At 34.0% G+C, this 20,524-nt stretch overlaps 1 protein-coding gene across 1 annotated transcript; it reads left to right on the forward strand.

Moving 5' to 3' along the window:
* Positions 1-2,564: 2,564 nt before the first annotated feature.
* Positions 2,565-14,216, forward strand: LOC131163906 (bifunctional riboflavin biosynthesis protein RIBA 1, chloroplastic-like). The gene is made up of 7 exons (XM_058120729.1): positions 2,565-2,800; positions 4,355-4,733; positions 4,839-5,060; positions 5,501-5,823; positions 10,804-10,933; positions 12,346-12,642; positions 13,788-14,216. The coding sequence occupies exons 1-7, from the start codon at positions 2,748-2,750 to the stop codon at positions 14,055-14,057; spliced, it is 1,674 nt and encodes a 557-aa protein (XP_057976712.1). The 5' UTR covers positions 2,565-2,747; the 3' UTR covers positions 14,058-14,216.
* The last annotated feature ends 6,308 nt before the right edge of the window (positions 14,217-20,524 follow it).

Consider the following 20,524-nt stretch of genomic DNA (forward strand, 5'->3'; position numbering starts at 1 on the left):
ATTATAAGCTTCCATTTAGAACATCTTAAAAATAAGTACTTTTTTAGATAAGTGCTTTTTTAAAGTACTCATGTCAGTAAATAGTGTTTGATTTACACTTAAATAAGTACTTATTTAAAAAATTACTTTACCAAAATACGTTTTTTCTTAAGAAAGTAATTATTTTTCTAAAAAAATATATAGCTTTCTAAGTAATCTCATAATACTTTTAAATAAGTACTTTCTTTTTTTCGAAAAAAAGTTTACTTTTCTATAAGTTGTTCCACATGATCTCTAAAGCCTCTAAATTTTAAAGTTTTTCTTCATAATTGTAACTTAAATTCTATTCCACCCTTAATTTTATCAATCAAGACAATATCATCTGCAAATAATATACAACATGGAGCCTTCTTTTGGATACTCTTAATAAGTTTATCCACCAATAGAGTTAAATTGTGATTGGAAATTTCCTAATCTCTCCACCTGTAATCCTAATGCTAGTCATCATTCCATGGATCATACATATCCTTAATATTAGTATATCAACTATATACATCATTTTTCTAAAATCTGTCATATAACTTCCTAAACATCTCATCATATGCTTTCTCCAAGTCAATAAATGCTGTATGCAAGTTCCTTTTATTTTTCTTTAAATTTTCCATTAGTCTTCTTAAAGATCTTATGTAGTAGATCTCCTAAACATAAAATCAAATTGATTTTCTGAGACCTTTGTTTTCCCATAGTTCTTTTGTTTCACTCATAAGTTTAATTCCACGATAATTATTACAAGTTTGAATATCTCCTTTATTTTTTTATATATAAGCATTTAAGTTTTTTTTTTTTCCTCTATTCATGTGACATTTTCTCAATTTTATAATTATGTTAAATAAATTAGTTAACTATATAATTCTGTTACCACCTAGGCATTTTTAAACTTTAATTGAGGCCTTATAGCTTTTTAATTTTTCATGTTTTTTAATACATTAACTTCATTAATTCTAATTTTGTGAATAAATCTTATATTTTGCCATTTTTCCTCGTTTGTCAATTTTAAGTTTAAGTTTTCTACTTGGTTTTCATTAAATAACTTATTTAAGTAACTTTGTTATCTTTCTTTTATGTCTTCTTCCTAAACAAAGACAATATGATCTTCACTTTTTATACATTTTACATTATGTGAGCCCTTACTCTTTCTTTCTCTAGACCTAAACCTAACAAGTTTACATGTTTCTTTTCCCTTCTTTTGTATTGAGTCTAGCATATAAATTATTAAATAATAAATGTTTAGTTTCACTAACGCCATTTTTTGCATTTTTCTCGTCTCTTTATGCCTTTCAAAGTTTTCCCATGTTTCGACATTTTTTTTTTCATGTTTTATACCAATTTTATTTTTATCTTTACAACTTTTTTTGGCATTTCAATCTTACCGTTAACTTTCTTTACTATCCAAGAATCTTCTTCTTAATTCACTTAAAATATTTTTTTCTATCTTTTTATTAGAGCAAACTATTTTACTCAAAAGAATCTTCCCCTTGATTCACTTAAAATATTTTTTACTATCTTTTTATTAGTGCAAACTATCTTACTTCAAAGAGTGTTTGCATCTACACCATCCTCTATCGTCCAATTACCACCTTTGATCATTTTATCTTTAAATCTTATAATATATATATATATATATATATATATATATATTTTCCGTTTTCATCTTCCCTTGCACTTATTTATATTATTCATTTTCTTTCATTTTTTAAATACAAATATCTAATGCTAAAACTCTGTATCATATAGTTATGATTTCACTTGGATAACTTTACAATTCTTACAAAATAAACTCTATATTATTCTCTCTTCTTAAAGTAAATATTCATTGTAATAAAATCATATGAGATAAGGAAGTCTAAGACCATATCTCTCTGATCGACTCTTTTGTATCTCCAAATCTATATCTTTCATGTATCTTCTTATAACTTTTTATTATCCTTTCCAGCGTGTCTATTCAAATATACTCCTATGAATATTTTTCTCTCCTTCGTATCTCTTCTATAATGCTGTTCATATCTTTCCAAAATTTGTCTCTTAAGATTTTCTGTTAAACATACTTAAGAAACATAAATACTAGTAATATTTATTATTTCTTGATCTAGACCATCTTAATTTTTATAATTATATTTCATACTCTTTTGATTTATACAATACTATCTTTTAAATCTTTGCTTGTAATAATTCCATTCATATACATATATATATATATATATATATATATATATATATTTTGAATGTATCAAAAATTAAAATTTAATTTTTAAATATCTCTAATTTCTTTAAAGTAGATTATATTAATTTTTCTTTTCATTATGTGGGCAAGCTTAGATAGTCATAATTAAAAACCCTGGCATATTAATGTATCTTTAAAGAAATGTTATTAGTCTTTTAAAGCAGGTGTCTAAATTTTCATGTTGACGTGGCATTCTTTTACCATGTCACATCTGGATAATCATGAGGATCTTCAATCTCAGGTCAAATTGACTTTTCTCCACGTCACCCGCGGGTGATGATAGTTTCTTTTCCTGTTACCAGTTCTGAGTTTTCAACTTCGCTGAATCGCCGTTGTTTCCTTACAATCTACATCTTCTTCAAATTTGCCTCTCTCTCCTGCATTTATAAGAACAGAGAGACCCCTTAATTCAATTTCCATATCCTCTCCCCTCTCGGTGTGCAGACTCAAGGATTGTCATCAGATTGAGCAGTTGAAGGCTTCACCCATGGCTTCTCTCCACATTTCTTCTTTTGCCACAGCGGCCCTCTCTTCTTCACAGTTAGCTCCTTCCGCCTCCTCCTCCTCCTCCTTGTTCTGTTGTGTTATTTCGAGAATTTTCTGTCATTTCAAGTTCGCACGTTTTGATTTTTCTGCCGTTATTATCTTCTGTTAATTTGTTTGGTTGCCGAGAAAACTAAGCAAAAGTAGAGCTGTGCTTTGAATCTTATGTTTTGTGTTGTTTTTGTTCCCATCGGGTTCATTGAATATTCGAAGATTCAAACGTCTGATTTTTGGGATTAAAACCTCCTGGGTTTTATTTCTTTTATTTGGTCATATTTATTGTTAATCTGATTGCCCGTTTGATTATCCTGTGATATGAATTCCGTGACCAATGTTTGTGACTATGATTATATGCGGGACGTGATGTGGTGCTTGCTTCAATCAGATCTGGCATATCATTTCCCAGTCTAGAACAATTTGCAACCTGTGACGTCAATATCAAAAGTTAAGAAATTGGATCGAGAGTCTGCCTTTAAGCAGAAGAAAAAAGATGGCTTAATCTTGTGGATTTTTAAGCAATGATCATACAAAACTTCTAAATTAAATCCTTTATGGTGATGTTCAGTGGTTTGTACCCGTGTTTTCTGTCCAATCTGGACTTTTGTTTTAATAGTGTTTACTGTTTAGAGTCTATATTCCTCCAAGTTGAAAATAACTTTCTCTTCAGTTTGGTGAAATGGGGAGAAGAATTAGGAAAAAGAACTTTCCTTTCACTTATCATATGTGAAAATAAGTCTACCCTATATTCGGGAGAGACCTTAAATTTGGATTTAGATTTATGTGGATTTGAGCAAAATGTAATTACAAAATTGTACTAAATTTTGTCCAAATCCACTCAAATCCAAATCCAAGTCTTGAAATCTATGCTCCAAAATGCACCTTAAGTTTGTACATTGAATTTCCAACACTGGTAGCTCAACAAGGTCTCATCCAAGATTGAATTTGGGATCACACATTTACTTGCCAATTTGCTATTAATATTGTGCTTTATTTCAATATTCCTAATATTTAATCAGGGCACATCAATTCTTTTCTCTAGGCTGTGTTAAACCCCTCTAATGACTAAAATTTACTCCTTTTGGTCTTGATTTGCTAGCAAGTAGCGATATTTTTTTCCCCCTCGGTTGTGTGGGGGCTGTATTGAGATAGTTTAGTTGTACGTCTAACATCAAGTGCACCAAGCTTCCCCGCCATCAGGGATTTGTAAAGCTGAGATGTTGGAGAGACTATTTGATTTGAACCTCTAACCGTTAGGTTGGATTGAATCAAGGCTCACCCACAATTGGGATAGTGAAATACTGGTTCCTAATATTAGTTTGAATTTAGTGAAGTCCAGGTGTGTAGGATGCCTTAACTTTGTAATTTCTGCTTCTTGCCTTGGTCCTTTCAGTTATTAGAAGTGTGTTTGCACTTTGCAGATCTATTCATGGGCAGTTCTTGATTGAAATTTGAGCTTAATATGTGATGAAGCTTAGCAAGATTTATAGTCATAATATTCATCCTTCTATATTTCATTCAGCCACGTAAAAATTTTGTTGCTGATTTGTGCAGCACTTGGGAAAACACCAAATTGTTTGATGCGAGTCCATTTTTAGTAAAGGCTCATGCATCTGATTTGGCATGTATTCGGAGAGGTTGCAAATCATTTAGTGTCAGAGGTGATTTTAGAACTAGAGCTACAGTCATATCTGAAGAAGGTGATCTCCTGTCACGTTCCAACCATGATATTGCTGTTGAAGGTGCTCTGATCGGTGATCACTCAATTGGCATTGAGGTACAGCCTGATGCGATGGCATTTGGAACCCTTTCAGCAGATACTGCTCCCACAACCACTGGGTTTCCAATTGATAAAGATGAATTTGATTTGGATTGTCCTACTGAAGGTTTTGATTCCATCCAAGAGGCTATTGAAGACATTCGCCAAGGAAAGGTTGGTTGTTCCTTGAGTTGAGCATGTTATCTATTTTTTTTTTCCTTTTTTTTTTTTTTTTTTAAATTTCCTAAATTTTATTACTAACTTGAAGTGAAATGGTAGATGGTAGTGGTTGTGGATGACGAAGACAGAGAAAATGAAGGAGATCTGATAATGGCAGCATCATTGGCAACGCCTGAAGCGATGGCATTTATTGTGAAGCATGGAACTGGAATTGTTTGTGTGAGCATGAAAGGGGAAGACCTTGAGAGATTGCAGCTTCCTTTGATGGTGACACAAAGGGATAATGATGAGAAGCTTCATACTGCATTCACAGTGTCAGTGGTATGTAGTTTGTACTATTCAATATCAAATTTTATTTATTTATTTTGGAGATATTGCATTTTAATTAGTTTAAGATTTAATTTTTAATAAGCCTTAGAATTATATATATATATATATCATGACATTAGATTTTAATAGATCTTTTCAGAGTAAAATATGCTAAATATGCTTGTAAAATGCATTTGCTTTAGTTCTGCATATCAAAGCAACACCATGTTGGCCTTTATTTTGTCTACCAAGGATTGAAATAGAGAAAAATGGAAGTTCCTTTAGGCATCAAATGTGACAATGGTAATAAAGCGCTTTGAATTGCATAGTTAATCAAGGAGAATCAATTGATCAACTGCTTACATTATGCATTGTTTCTATTTCACGTATTTTTTTTTTTTTAAACTTTAATTAGTTTCTTTTTTTTTTTTGCTTACAATCTAATTTTGCAGGACGGAAAGCATGGGACAACCACTGGGGTCTCAGCTCGTGATAGGGCAACAACAATATTGGCTCTTGCATCTAAAGATTCAAAGCCTGATGATTTCAGCCGTCCAGGCCATATTTTTCCATTGAAGTACAGGGAGGGTGGTGTTTTGAAAAGAGCTGGACATACAGAAGCTTCTGTTGATCTTACAGTGCTAGCAGGGCTAGACCCTGTTGCAGTTCTATGTGAGGTTGTCGATGATGATGGTTCCATGGCTAGATTACCGAGGCTGAAGCAATTTGCAAAGATGGAGAACTTGAAAATTATATCCATTGCTGATTTGATCAGGTATGTTACCTTTTGGCAGACAGGTACCTCATACTAGTTTTCTTTGGGTTTTTCATTTGGATGCTTCATCATTGTTTCCATTTCTAATCTATTGTGTCCTTACTTTTTACAAGCATATGTACACAAAGAGTCATACACAAATCCCTTTGAAACCCTTTTTTGCCTTCCTCATTGAAAGCATGGATACTGGATATCACTTCTTCTTGTTATCCAACATTCAAGTGAATGAAGTGACTTATTGGCATGTGCGTGAGCAGATATCCTTTGTCTCCTAAGCTTATGGCGAATTATGGACAGCTTCACGAAAAAATAAAAATCAAAAGATTTAAGACAGATTATGAAAAGGTCAAAATTTTGATGCTTCATTCATGCGAGCATGATTGTTTAAGATAGAACTGTAAGCTTTAAAATTTAATTGAAGAGTTCTACTCTAGATTATACAGCTCATCAGAATGAACATGATTTTCAATCTTTTTGCTCAAATAGAATATGACCATATGGTAAGGATACCCCAGCTAATGGTTTAATGCTATGCACTTATAGCTAAAAACTGCTGGTTTCTTATCCACTGGTTAATCCTGGATCCAAGAAGGCCACCTTTGCTGGGCACTCCTGCTCCTCTATAAAAAGGGGATGTGCATGATGTTCTGGCCCATCCATTCTTCTAGCTGTGAGATGGAGCAAGAGTTAAGTAAGAGGAGAAAGGGAGAGGGGCATACACAGAGAATCTCATCTCACTGCAAAGCTGCATCTTTTGCTGGAAAATCTGGACTTTTGCTGAAATCTTGAAGGTTGGGGGTTGTCTAAATTATTTGGAAGACAACGCAAAAAGATTACACCATGGGACCTAAAACCTAAAACATTGCTTGTTAAATGTTTAGTATCCAGTGCTAGGGTCTTTTTTTTTGTTTTGCTTTTTTTTTGTTTTTGTTTTTGTTTTTTTTGGTTTTTTGTTTTTTAGTTTTTTTTTTGGGTATTTTGGATTGTAGCATGCTTGTAATGTCTAAGGTATCACAACTCATCTGTTTCACATCCAATGTTTAAGGGGCTAAAGTATATAAAATCACTATGGGTGAAGGTGAAGGTGATTTGTAAAGAATGCAACTACCTTAGAGTTTTATGCGTGGTAGCATGTAGCATTACGGTAACCAGTGTAACAGGAAGTGTAAGTAGCGGATGTTTTATAACAGGAAGTGGGTATAATGACCGTGGTTTTTTTTCAAGTATGCACAACCTTATGTAAATTAATATATTTGCATGCTTTAAGCTCTTAACCCTTCTTGAGTTTTAGTGTAATTTGGATCCTTCATTCCACTAAGTTATTTGGTAAGGGTAAAAAATTTACATTTATTTTGAACCACCATTCACAAAAAAATTATTGTGTGTATTTCCAATTTTTCATTATTGTTATGTGTAATAAATTAATTAATAAAATAGAATACATTATACACTCCATTAATCTATTAGACATATATGACATACGAATAATACAAATATATAATAAATTAAACAAGTTCTACAATTTTATTAAGAATTAAAAATTTAATAAATTTGGACCAACAAGTTACATAGTATAACTATAACCTTAGCTTTAAAATTATAATACGTAATCATAAATTTTATCATTAAATAAATAAACAATTTGAACATGACAAAACTAGAAAAGAAAAGAAGGTCGAAGTTGAAAAATATAGAATTGAAATAAGTACTAATATTGTCAAAATAAAATATTTCCTCAATAAATCAGTGTTATCAAATTGTTAATTAAGGCATCTCTTGTGAATATCTAAAGAAAAAGTAAATTTTGTATCATTATCATCCTCATTATAATCTTTTTCCTTTTCTCTTCACACGGTCTATCAAGAATGAATTATGAAAATGGGGGAAAAGAAAAGTAAGAAAAAAAAAGTAAAATAATAATTTTTTTTGGTTGTAACAGTCCTATAGTAGTTACATAACGGCCATAGCGGCCTTTGCATAATAGTAGCAATCCATAATGGCCACTATGGCCATGATTTTTCTTCTCTTGTACTCCTAGTGCGGCTCCTTTTAACACCCCACTCCCCCCAACCCACCTACAAGGGAAGGTAGGAGAGAATATATTAGCACAATGGGAAAAACAATTACAATGAGAAGCTAACTAGAGTTGTTAGTTTGTCTATGACCTAAAGGTTCTAGTACCAGTACATCTGCCTTTTACATCCAACAAAAGGCATTTCTATTAGTTTTAATATTATTTTTTATTGTTGTTATTATTAATTTTTATTTTTTACACTATTATCCTTAAAATAATAAAAATTATTTTTTCCTTATAATTAATTTTAATTTTAATTTTTGTTATTATTATTATAGTAATAATTATTACTGCCATTGTAATTATTATTATTTATTATTATTTTTTATCATTTTTTAATAATTATTGACCTTAAAATAGTAATAATTATTAATTTTGCATTTATTATTATTGTCCTTGTTGTTATTATTATTTTAATAGTAATAAATATTATTATTAGTTGTTGTTATTGTTATTGTAATTTTTATTAGTTGTTATTATTTTTATAATAATAATAATAATAATAATAATAATAATAATAATAATAATTAGTATTATCATTTGTTGTTGTTTTTGTTTGGTTATTATTATTTTTTTATTATTTTCATAATAGGGATTATTATTGGTGCAATTATTATTTTTTATTATTGTTACTATTTTCATAATAATTATTACCCTTAAAATAATTATTTTTGTTTCTCTTGTTGCTGTTATTATTTTACAATAATAAATATTATTTTTATTGTTGTTATTATTAGTTATTATTATTTTTATAATAATTATTATCCTTAAAATAGTAATAATTATTATTTTGGCCTTTTTATTATTAATATTGTTCTTGTTTATTATTATTTTTATACTAATAAATATTATTTATTATTATTATTGCAATTATCATTAGTTGTGATTATTTTTTTTTTAATAGTAATAACAATTATAATTATTAGAATTTGTTTTTGTTTTAGAATTTTTTAATTATGGAATGAATCTGATTCCATGGAATGAAGATCGATTCTAGCCTATTTGGATTGGAATTGTGATTCCTTAATTTGCAAGAATCGTATTCTGATCGAAATATGATTCATTCTTGATTCCGCATACCAAACGCAGGAATGCATTTCTATTTATGAAATTTGATTCCATTCTAGGCTTGATTTTGCAAATCAAACAGGGGGTTAGGGAATAAATCATGTAAGGGAATTGTTTGAACAAATAAATTAAAAAATATAAGGATATTTTTCTCAAATATAATGTTGTACTTAAGGAAGGTCTTTAAAAGGGCATTTTCATACAGATAACTTAAAAAATAAGGATAATTTAATTAAACACAATGTTTTACACTCTTTTAACACATTCGTGTGTGTAGTGTAGTGTTTACACACACATCCCTTCCCCAGTGGGACTTCATTCTTTTTTCCTCTTGTTTTCCCCATGTGCTGCCCATCCTCACCAAAAGCCCCTGTGATGCCATTTTATTATTTATGGTGCCTTTCTACCATGGTTTTTTCCTTGCAATTACCTCAGCCATATGTAGTTACCAAGCATGTAACCAATATCCATTCATCAAGGGGTTCTGGTTATCAGTTTTCTGATATGGGACCATAGATTGTCTATACCAATGTTTTAGAAAGTGGAATTGAGGCTTGTCTCAAGACAAGGTGTGCCTAACATACTCTTAAATACTGAACCCTCAAAAAGCAAATGCATAGTATCATAAGGCTCACGCATCTGCACAAAAGGTGCGCCTTTTGAACTTTTTTGATTGAGGCTTATGAATCTTGGGTTTGTGCATTTTTGAGTCGTTTTTCTTGTTTAAAACTATAAAATGAATATCAGAAAGGACTAAGGAGTGTTGTAATTTTAGTAAACCTCTAAACTTGTGGATTTGGATCATGAACACAATTTGAATGTTGGAATATTATGATTATCTCGTAGCATGGGTTTTTACTTGAATGATTTTAAGTTTGCATGCTTAGAATGATCAATAAGTAGATCACTAGTCAATATTTAAAAGGCACAGTTTAAAGCCTTAAGATTTATCCCTTGCCTCATCAGAGTTTAATCACATGCATTACCCTTCACCTTTTAAAACATTGAACTCTAAATAATTATAAAGTTATCTAAAGGTGCAGTACTCAATATCAAAGATAGCAGAAACTGTATATGATCTTTTATGTGCGTATGCATATGCATGCTTATCTGACTTTATGTGGTCCATGGCTATATTTTTGTTACCAATGTGATTATAAACAGAGTTATATGTCCACATAAACACACAATACAATTTAAAGCAGATGGAATTCATAAACACAGATGTACTTATGCATATCTATATGTTATATTTTGACTAGTTGTATGTTTATATGTGCATGCATTACTTGAGAGACACCATGGAGGTTAAACTTTTAAAGAATGCACAAAAATGATTTTAGATTGATGTTTTGTGATTGGAGTTCTCAATTTTAAGGCCTTGTTTTCAACTTTGAAGATCAAAATTATTGTTGCTATTTTTAATTTTATTTTAATCGCAAACAATTAAAATGAAATGCTACCTTGTAAGTTGGTTTGAGCCCTCAAGTTTCATGGGTTGCTTGGACCTGTCTGTTTGACCAGCTTTTGACAAACTAAGCTTAACCAGTTAATGAAGATCTTGACTTTCTGAGCAGACCGTATAAATAAATATATATATATATATATATATATATATTTTCTGCCCCTATTATTTGGGTCATTCATGGCATAGCAGATATTTATAGGAAAGCTGGTTTATGTCAGAATAAATTTGTTTTCTATGCCTGGGCCCACAATCACTTTTCTACCATTTAGTCCTATTTATTTTCATTTTTGGAGCTAAAGTAATTGTTGGTGAGGAACTTTAAAATGCGCATGAAAGAAAGCATTGATCTTATATAGATTCCCATATGCAGATATAGGAGGAAGAGAGATAAATTAGTGGATGGTGCTGCTGCTGCCAGAATACCTACAATGTGGGGCCCGTTCAAAGCCTATTGTTATAGATCAATTTTAGATGGGATTGAGCATATCGCAATGGTTAAGGTGAGCAACATTTGAAACTGCAAAGCTCAAATATTTCAAGTAATTTTTGTTTTTTAGGTTAATAAGAGCACTGTGCCTTTTTTGTACTTCACTTTTAATCCCAACCTCCTCATTGCACTTATAATTGCTTGAAAGTCCCCCTTGTACATCCACAAAATGCCCAATAAATCCTTTTTTTAATTTAAGGTGTCAATTTTGGATGAGAAGTAACCCTATTGCACGTAAAAGGCATATGATTTAATTCATAGTAGTAGAGCAGGAGTCTTCTCTCCTTCAAATGCCTCTCAGATGTAAGGGAACTTTTTTCCATCCAAGAGTGATTTATGTTAGCAGGGGAGGACAACTTGGTATTTTGTGGATGTATGCTAGGGGAATGTTTGATGCAAAAGGAAATGCAGAAAGAAATTAGGATTTTAGGCAAAGTATGGGAAGCAAATTGATGCAACACCCAGTGCACAAGGCTTCCACGTCGTATCAGGATTTTGGAAAGGGCACAATGCGGAAGTTGATATTAATCCAAATTTCATAAGATAAAAAATAATCTGAGAGTACTTTGTAGAATTGTATGTTGGAGAATTAAATTTTAAAGACCAAACTGATCCTACCAAGGGTGGCCCAAACACTTGTAGCCCCCACTTCCCCCAAAAGGAAAAAGATTGGGTTAGCTTTTTGTATAGTTTATTTATAATATCTGAACTGATCCAGACTCGAAATGTCATGACCCTAAGTCTGGACTTATGGGCCGGCAAACAAGGTTAGGTGGATATTTAATATAACATCTCAGGATCAAGTTGGACAATGCAAGAACCCAGGTTTTGGTCTAGATAAATTTTCCTAGCCCTTATATTTATTAAGTGTAGATAGTTCGGACAAAAGAATTGTTCTTTTATGAAAATATTCTGGATCATATTGTAAATGCATTTCAATATTTTCTCATCCACAAGAGGAAAGATGGAATTATTATAGATATATGTCATAAAAATGTGTGAGGCATTAAAAAGTGGTAAGAAACTCAACCAAATCAAGGCCAGGCTTATGTATAACCTGAAATACAAATTTGTTAACTATTTCCTTTTATGTAAAAGAAAAATAATACAAGAAACTTCTTGTTTAATGATACTCTTAATACTAGATGTGTTTGTCTGGTGAATGGAAAAATCATGAAACTGGAGTGCTAAACATTTGAGAGAGGAGCTATTTTTCTCTCTGGGTACAGTATTTTAATTTGGTTGGCCAATGGCTTGAAGTATTATTTTTAGAACCACTACGTCCATGACTTCCACTTAACCAGTAGGCATGACGGTGGCTTTAGAACAAAAAAAATATCATAACTTTTAGACCCCTTTTGCTTCCAATTTTTAGACGCTTGCTGAGCTGTTCTGAGTTCATTACATTTTTTTTGCTGCAAACAGGGAGAAATTGGGGATGGGCAAGATATTCTTGTCAGGGTGCACTCAGAATGCCTCACTGGGGACATATTTGGATCAGCAAGATGTGATTGTGGTAATCAGCTGGCACTTGCAATGCGGCAGATTGAGGCTGCTGGCAGGGGTGTACTAGTGTATCTTCGTGGACATGAAGGAAGGGGAATTGGTTTGGGCCATAAGCTTCATGCATACAACCTCCAGGATGATGGGCGTGACACTGTTGAAGCTAATGAGGAGCTGGGACTGCCCGTTGATTCACGGGAGTATGGAATTGGTGCACAGGTACTGCCTGCTAAAATTAGTCATTGATATCACAGTGAAATAAATGCATTTTGTTACATTTCATGTAGAATTTAATTTAACCTATTATTGTGAAATGGTTTTTGTTTTCTTTAACCAAGATACAATATTTTTATTTCACTAGGTTTATTGATATATTTTGAAATCGCTCTAAGGTTATGCACACACACACACAGCAAATAGGAACAAAGAAAATAAAAAGAGAGAAGAATACCACGAATTTACGTGGTTTGGTAGTGTGCCTACATCCACAGAGCCTCTGTGCAGTTGCCACTATATCATCAAATGAAAACTGCTTTAGTATTCAAACCCTTGGCTACAATATGTATATATAGTCCCATGTAAAAATCCCAAGATACCCTTATATGACAGTACAATTACGCTACGCCCTGACTTAAACGTACTATACTGTACCCCCACCCCCTCAACACACCCCCACTAGGCTTGGTTTATGTAAATAGGGAGGTTTCGTGTGGAGAGAGAGGGGGCTCAGACTGAGTCATAAATCAATAGTAGTGCGGCCCAAAAAAGAAGTAGCAAACAGTAAATTAGTGGATGCTGGACAGTAAAGAGCAGAGGGGCAGCTTAATGAATGCGGAAGGGAAGACAGAACATCAGGAAGGGAAGACAGAACATCATAAAGAATTAAATGAAGAATGGATGGTTATTGCCTTAGTGGATGGTTACAGTGTCTTAAATCTTATATCTTTGTTATCAGTCGTATGACTTCAATAAAACATGAAAGAGTAAAACTGAATCTGAGGCCTTTCAATTTATAGGATAATAAACATTGTGACCAACATAATCATACGCAGTCATTTATTATATAATGATTTTCCTTATGCCTATTGAATTTTGGGCTGAGAAATTTCAACTGTATTCATATTCTCACTAAAAAACTTATTATACTAGAGTAATATGTCAAAAGAACTAATACTCATTAAACAATTTGTTGAAAAATTTACTGTTCTGTTTACTTCTGTTATTTGTTTTGTTGCTGAGAAAATGAAGGAAAGTAAAATACAACTGTTGAGTCATAATTAGCATGTTAGCCTACTCCTACTTGTATTTATCTACCTTTTTCCTCTTTCTTTTGAAAATTAAGAATTATCCCTACTTAATTTCAGATACTAAGGGATCTGGGTGTTCGAACAATGAAGCTGATGACTAATAATCCGGCAAAATATATTGGGCTCAAGGGTTATGGCTTGGCGGTTGCAGGCAGAGTCCCGCTCGTAACTCCCATTACGAACGAGAACAAGAGATATTTGGAGACAAAACGGGCTAAAATGGGTCACATATATGGCTTAGAATCTAATGGTCCCCTAAGCAGTATTATCAGGGGCAAGGGTAAAGCCGCTGCTGACACTATATCCAATGCTGCAAACGAGTCGTAAGCCTGCCTCACTGCATTTTAACCCCAGCAGTACCTACTTACTCAAATATCTGGTTAAAACTACTGATAAATGTACTGTTCATTCATTCACAATTTCCTGTTTGCCCTCCAAATGTGTAAATTAGACATGAAAGGAAATGCCATTGATTTGATTTCTGAACCACAGCTTGCAGTATACACATCACGTCTACGCATTTTCTTCAGAAAGTCTTGGAAATTGACTTCAACCAATTGCTATTTTGTTTGAGCACAGGCACTGCATTAAATATAGGTGCAATCAAGAAGTCTGTAGTACCTCATTTAAAGGACTCACGCCTAGTAGTGAGTTGCACAACCCCTGCCAATCATGTCATGTCACGACGGTCCCCAACTCTGGGGCCTATGTGTGATACGAACATCCCTGTTATCATTCGCCAGAACTTCGTGACCATGGGCTTCCTTTCTTTCCATTTTTCACCCTACAGTGGATATCTTGAAGTCACAGTTACTGCGAATTGGTTTACATCTATGTTTAAAGATTTGCGTATCTTTTCATGGGCTGCGCCAGACTTCACCTTCTAACTCGAGTCATTTTTACGGGACTTGCACTGTACTAAGTGTCCCTGGCGCGCTTGCCTGTTGGGGTATGGCATAATTGCGATGCATTTTGGGGATCATAGCTTTTTCGCTATTAAATCTAAAACAAACGAACAAGTCTTAACAACTTTTAATGCAAAATAGATTTATGCAGTTATGATACTAATAGAAATATTAGATTTAAGTTAGTACTGTTTATATTAACAATAATAGTAACAATAATAATATTTTCTTTAATAACAATAATAGCCTTGTAGGGTGGTGTTACGTCCATGTGGTGGGACTCACCTCATCTTGCTACATAAAAAAGGGAAAGGATGCCCCCATGAGCATGGCATGGTGGAAAGGCGTTGACACATAAGAAGGAGCGTCGTGTGTTTTGTTAGGAACCTGTGAGCATCCATAAAATGTTACACCAGAAATTTAATGTGATTTGGTCAATATTGACCTACATCCACGGAGCACATACTAAATATTTACTTTTTGCTAGAAAATTACAATTATCTCACTCTCTCTCTCTCTCTCTCCCTCTCTTCCTCCTTTTTCTCCTCTCTGCTCTCTGACTCTCTGAGCTTCTCACCTGTACGTCTTTTACATTTCTAGGCCCTCTATTTATAGAGCTGAAATTTAAATTACAATTTAATCACAATTAAACATAAATGGGAAGTTACAATGGAAGATAAAATGGAGATTAATCTCATCGCGTAAGATTAATTGCACCGCGTTTCCAACTCAGCTCCTAGCTGTCTCCTGGCTCCAACTATAACAATCTCCCACTTGGAGACAGAGACGTCTCCTCACCAGAGTATCATGAATAAATGATGTGCTCAAAATATGTGTCTTCAGGCATGAAGACCAACTGAAGTTGAACACAACTTCAGTTTTTCTATAGTCACCACCTTCCTGTCTGCTCGATTCCTGCGAACTAATCTGATGGCTGTCAGCTTCATAACTAGTACAAAGATGCCGGTGTAGTCAATTCCTTCCTTCTGTTCAAAGCCTTTGACTACCGACCGAGACTTGTACCTTCTGGAGCCATCATGCTCCTCTTTGATTTTGTACACCCCCTTGTTGTGAAGGCCTTTGGGCAACTTCCACGTTCTGTTGGAGGTGAGGGACTTCATCTCATCCTTCATCGCAAGCTCCCACTTGCTCGTATCTGCCACCTGACATGCTTCATCATAGCATTTGGGCTCTCCTCCATCTGTAGGAAGTAAGTAATCAGTATACCTTCTGTTTGGTACATGAGATCGAGTAGATCTCCTAAGTACCAGGACTGGAGTAGGAGACGGTGGTGCGATGATTTGCTCCATTGGTTCCTCCACTTGAGGATTCTCGGCATTCTACTGTTGTGTCTTGACACATTCTGAGTGGACTAGTTCTAGTCTCTTCTTATTTGGGTTATGGGTGTTTATCTGGAAACTAACCCTCTTCTGTTTCCCGACTATACAATCCTCACACATGTTAATCTGCACTAACTGTAGACCACTCAATTTTTCCTTTGAGTGCATCACCCTAAGTCCTTTATTGCTCATGTGACCAAATCGTTGGTTTCAGATGTTGCTATTGTCATTTCTTGCAGCAACTGAAATAGACATGGAGGCATTGGAGGTTAGAAAAAGTGTTCCTCCTTTCTTACTTCGTGCAATTGTTAGTACACCCTTTGAAACTTTCCATATATTGCCAATGAATTTTGTCGTGTATTCCTCATCTGCTAGCTAACCAAATGAGATCAAATTCTTTCTCAGGTTTGGAATGTATCTGACATCGTTCAGCTTCCATACTGACCCATTCATTTTCATCTTTACAACTCCCTTGTCGATTACGTCGCAAGGTTGATCGTTACCAAGGTACACCTTACCAAAATTACCTGGTGTGTACTCCTTTAGGCAATCTCTGCAGCATATGGTATGAAATGAGGCTCCGGAGTCTAAGACCCAAGACTCCTGCTTGCTCTCCAAAGAGCAAATCAATATCTTATCATTTTCGGAAGCAATATTTGCTTCTATATTTACCCTCATCTCATATTCTTTTTTCTAACTCCTGCATTGGTTCTTGTAATGACCAGTTTTTCCATAGTTCCAACACTCAATAACTTTTGTGCTCTGGGAACCTGTGTTCTGAGTACCTTTGGGATTTATGGATTTAGATCGCCTAGGCCTAGATCTGCCGTGGTTGTTTGATTGTCCATGCCTGTTTCCTCTACTTCGACTCTCCATGTTCAAGGCTGAACTCGAAGTGGAGCCATGGTTTGATTGTATTCTGATTTCCTCCGTCAAAATCATACTGACGACTTCATCGTATACAAGCTTCGATTTTCCCGCGGAGCTACTGATGGCAGTAACGACACCATTCCAACTTTGAGACAACTGATTGAAAATCAGTAGGGCCCGAATCTCATTATCAAGCGTTATTCCAACTGAGGCGAGTTGATCAGATAACTCATTGAAGTTATTTAAATGCCTGCTGAAACTTTCACCTACATACATGCTCATCGTAAATAGTATTTTCATAAGATGTACCTTGTTTGCGGTTGAAGGCTGCTCGTATATATTAGAGAGCGCATCCATCAAAGACTTGGTGGATGTTATATGTTTGATATTGAACGCCACAGATTTTGACAACGTCATTCTGATGGATCCAAGGGCTTTTCGATCAAGCACTCCCACTCGTCCTTGTTCATGGATGCTGGCTTACTCTTCAACGGTAAGTGCAATTCCTTCCCAAATAAATAATCTTCTATCTGCATCTTCCAAAAATCGAAATTGTTGTCATTGAACATTTCGATTTTTGAGCTCTTTTCATTTGATATCTTGATTTGCTAATCTAGAGATAGAATTAGGTCAAATGGATAGCATGGTTGGATCCGAAACGATCGAAAACCCTAAAAATGGTTCAAGTTGCCTGAAAAACAGACCCAAAACGATTCTAAAAAGCTCAATCAAAGTTTGGTCAAACCTGGTCAAACCTTGGTCAAACTTGCTAATGCGGCAGGCTGGCGTGGCGTGCTGACGTGGCACTTGCATCGTGGTGGCTGACGTGGCGCCTGCTGATGTGGCAGTGGGTCCACTATTGACGTGGCACCCCGCGAACGTGGCGCCCCGCAAACGTGGCGCCTCGGCTGATGTGGCACCTCCAACTGATGTGGTGCTCTGGCTGACTCGGCGATGCCGATGTGGCCGGTTCTGTGTCGGCTGGTTGGATCCAGTTCTTGGGTTGATTCGGGTCTAAGTGATCTGCCGGGTCGGGTCAGGGTGTGAACCGGGTCGGGTTGAAAAGATCCAGGTGAGGAAGACATGTGAAATGTGTCCAGTGCGTGGGGGACTGGTCAACGGCACGTGTCGAAGCATCCTGCTCCGACGGGGTGCATGAAGGCGTGTGAGGCTTCTACTAAACTCATTTCGAGCTCTAGTTTGCAAGATTCTCTTCGTCTCAACGAGGTGAATGCGATGGTGGCCTCAAAACTTAGTTTCGAGCCACTTGACAGAGTTCTGATTTCGGGATCACTTCCAATCTGGCTTTCCTGTTCCAACCGGGCTTTAATACCACTTGTTAGGAACCTGTGAGAATTCAGAAAATGTGACACCAGAAATTTAATGTGGTTCGGTCAATATTGACCTATGTCCACTGAGCACACACTAAATATTCACTATTTCACTGGAAAATTACAATTCTCTCACTCTCTCTCTCTCCCTCTCCTCCTCCTTTTTCTCCTCTCTGCTCTCTGACTCTCTGAGCTTCTCACCTGTACCTCTTTTACATTTCTCAGCCCTCTATTTATAGTGCTGAAATTTAAATTACAATTTAATCACAATTAAACATAAATGGGAAGTTACAATGGAGAGATAAAATGGAGATTAATTTCATCGCGTGAGATTAATTGCACCGCGTTTCCAACTCAGCTCCTAGCTATCTCCTAGCTCCAGTTATAACATGTTCTGTTTCTAGTTGATACACTTGTGGAGCCAGCAGTTGATGCTGAGCAGCCTGTATCATGTGGATGGTAAGGCGAGATAGGTCCTAAGCTCGGATCTGAAAAACGTCCAACTGGTGTCCGGAAGCTGTGACCGCATCTGGATTTACCTGAGTGACGCATCAGGGGGGAAGGTAGCTGCCCACGGGGGTTTGGTGCCACATCGGGGGATCCAAAGGGCTCGTCGGGGGTTGGAATTCCTATGTTATCAAAAAAAGGAAAAAGAAAAAGGAAGTCAAAGTTGTGGGTTTGTGTGGAAACTTGATACGTAATTATTTTAGGGATACTTTGAACCACTTATATAGAAATACTTTTATAGTAAAATATTTAAAAATATTTTTTCTACAAGTATTTTTAAAAAAAAAAATATTTTTTAGAAAATACTTACTTTTCTAAGGAAAAATAGTTTATAAAAGTATTTGTTGAAATAAGTATTTATTTAAATGTAAATTAAACACTATTTACCTTACTCCTAATCTGGATCAATTCATCTCCAAGCAATAAATCTTATGGTATCTGTATTGTATTAATTTCTAAAGATTAGCAAAACATTTAAGTATGAGATGAACCATATTAAATTAAAAACTATTCTACTTGATTTTGCTAGAAGATAAACGATAAATCTTGAGACTCATATTCTCTAGCCTCTCTCTTACCACAAAGATGAAGAACAATAATCTCTCCCTCTTCGATACATAGGTTTCTATAATCTCTTTTTCCCACTTGATGTAAAATTAATATTTAAAGGGATGTTTGTTTGCTCAGAATGATCTTTGAATGGAGGCTACGTCTGAATTGATTTATTAAATAGGTAAACTAATTAGATATCAAGATGGTGATTCTGAATTTTCTTTTTTTTTTTTAAAAAAAATTCTTCTGATAAAAACAAACATAAAAATATTTTGATTTGGATTCTGAGGTCTCTTTTCCAATTGTATCCCTTATAAAAAAAATAAAAATGACAAAAATTCAATATTCGAGTGATTAAAATTAAAATAATAATTTTTTTTGTACAATAATAAATTATGCTATTTTTATTTATAATTAATAATTAAATATATGATAAGAAAATATTATCTATTTTAAATTAAAAACTTTAACTTATGTAATTACTCATTAATTTTATCAAATATTTATAGTCTTAAGCATTGAGAAGGTTAAATTGAAAAACAACACGTTCCGATATTATAGTTAAAATAATTCTGATTTAGAATTCAGTGACCAATTCAAATTCAATTTAGAATTGATTCGCAAAATAAGATTTGAATTCAATATTTAACATTTAAAAGTTAATTTTATCAAATGTGTGCATTAATTAATTATTTTGAGAATCACCATGAATAGAAAAGGATAGTGTCATCTTTGATATCCAAATGATTTATCAAATAGAGTGCTTCTCATTCTCAGTGCTCTCAATTGGCAAATGCACTTTATAATACCTTTTTCCCTCCTCTGTTTCTGTATATTTGTTATAAAAATTGAAAGGGAAAAAAAAGGAAATAAAATAGATAGTGTACTTACGATTTATTTTCTATTTAATTTGTGTTAGTGAGAAAAATGAAAAATTGATAATTTGGACTAATGCATAATTTTAGTTGTTATATTTGTGACTACTAGTAGAGATCCCATGCTATGGATGAAAAAAAAAAAGAAAAAAGAATCTATATTTCAAAAATTAAATATAATATATAATATGAAGCATAAACCCACATTCCCCCCCCCCCCCCATTTTGACTATCCTACTGTAAGCCCTAAAAATCTCATTAACCACGATTTAATAATAACAAACTATTTATAACTAATTGCTTATATTTAAATTGTTTTTTTATAGGTTTAAGCCAGTATAGTTGAAGTAAAATTGGAGAAATTGAGAGAAGAAGTTGAAGACTTGATTTCAATTAATTGTATTACTTTTCTCT

The sequence above is a fragment of the Malania oleifera genome, chromosome 9 (genome assembly GCF_029873635.1).
Source record: "Malania oleifera isolate guangnan ecotype guangnan chromosome 9, ASM2987363v1, whole genome shotgun sequence".
Taxonomy (NCBI): Eukaryota; Viridiplantae; Streptophyta; class Magnoliopsida; order Santalales; family Ximeniaceae; genus Malania; species Malania oleifera.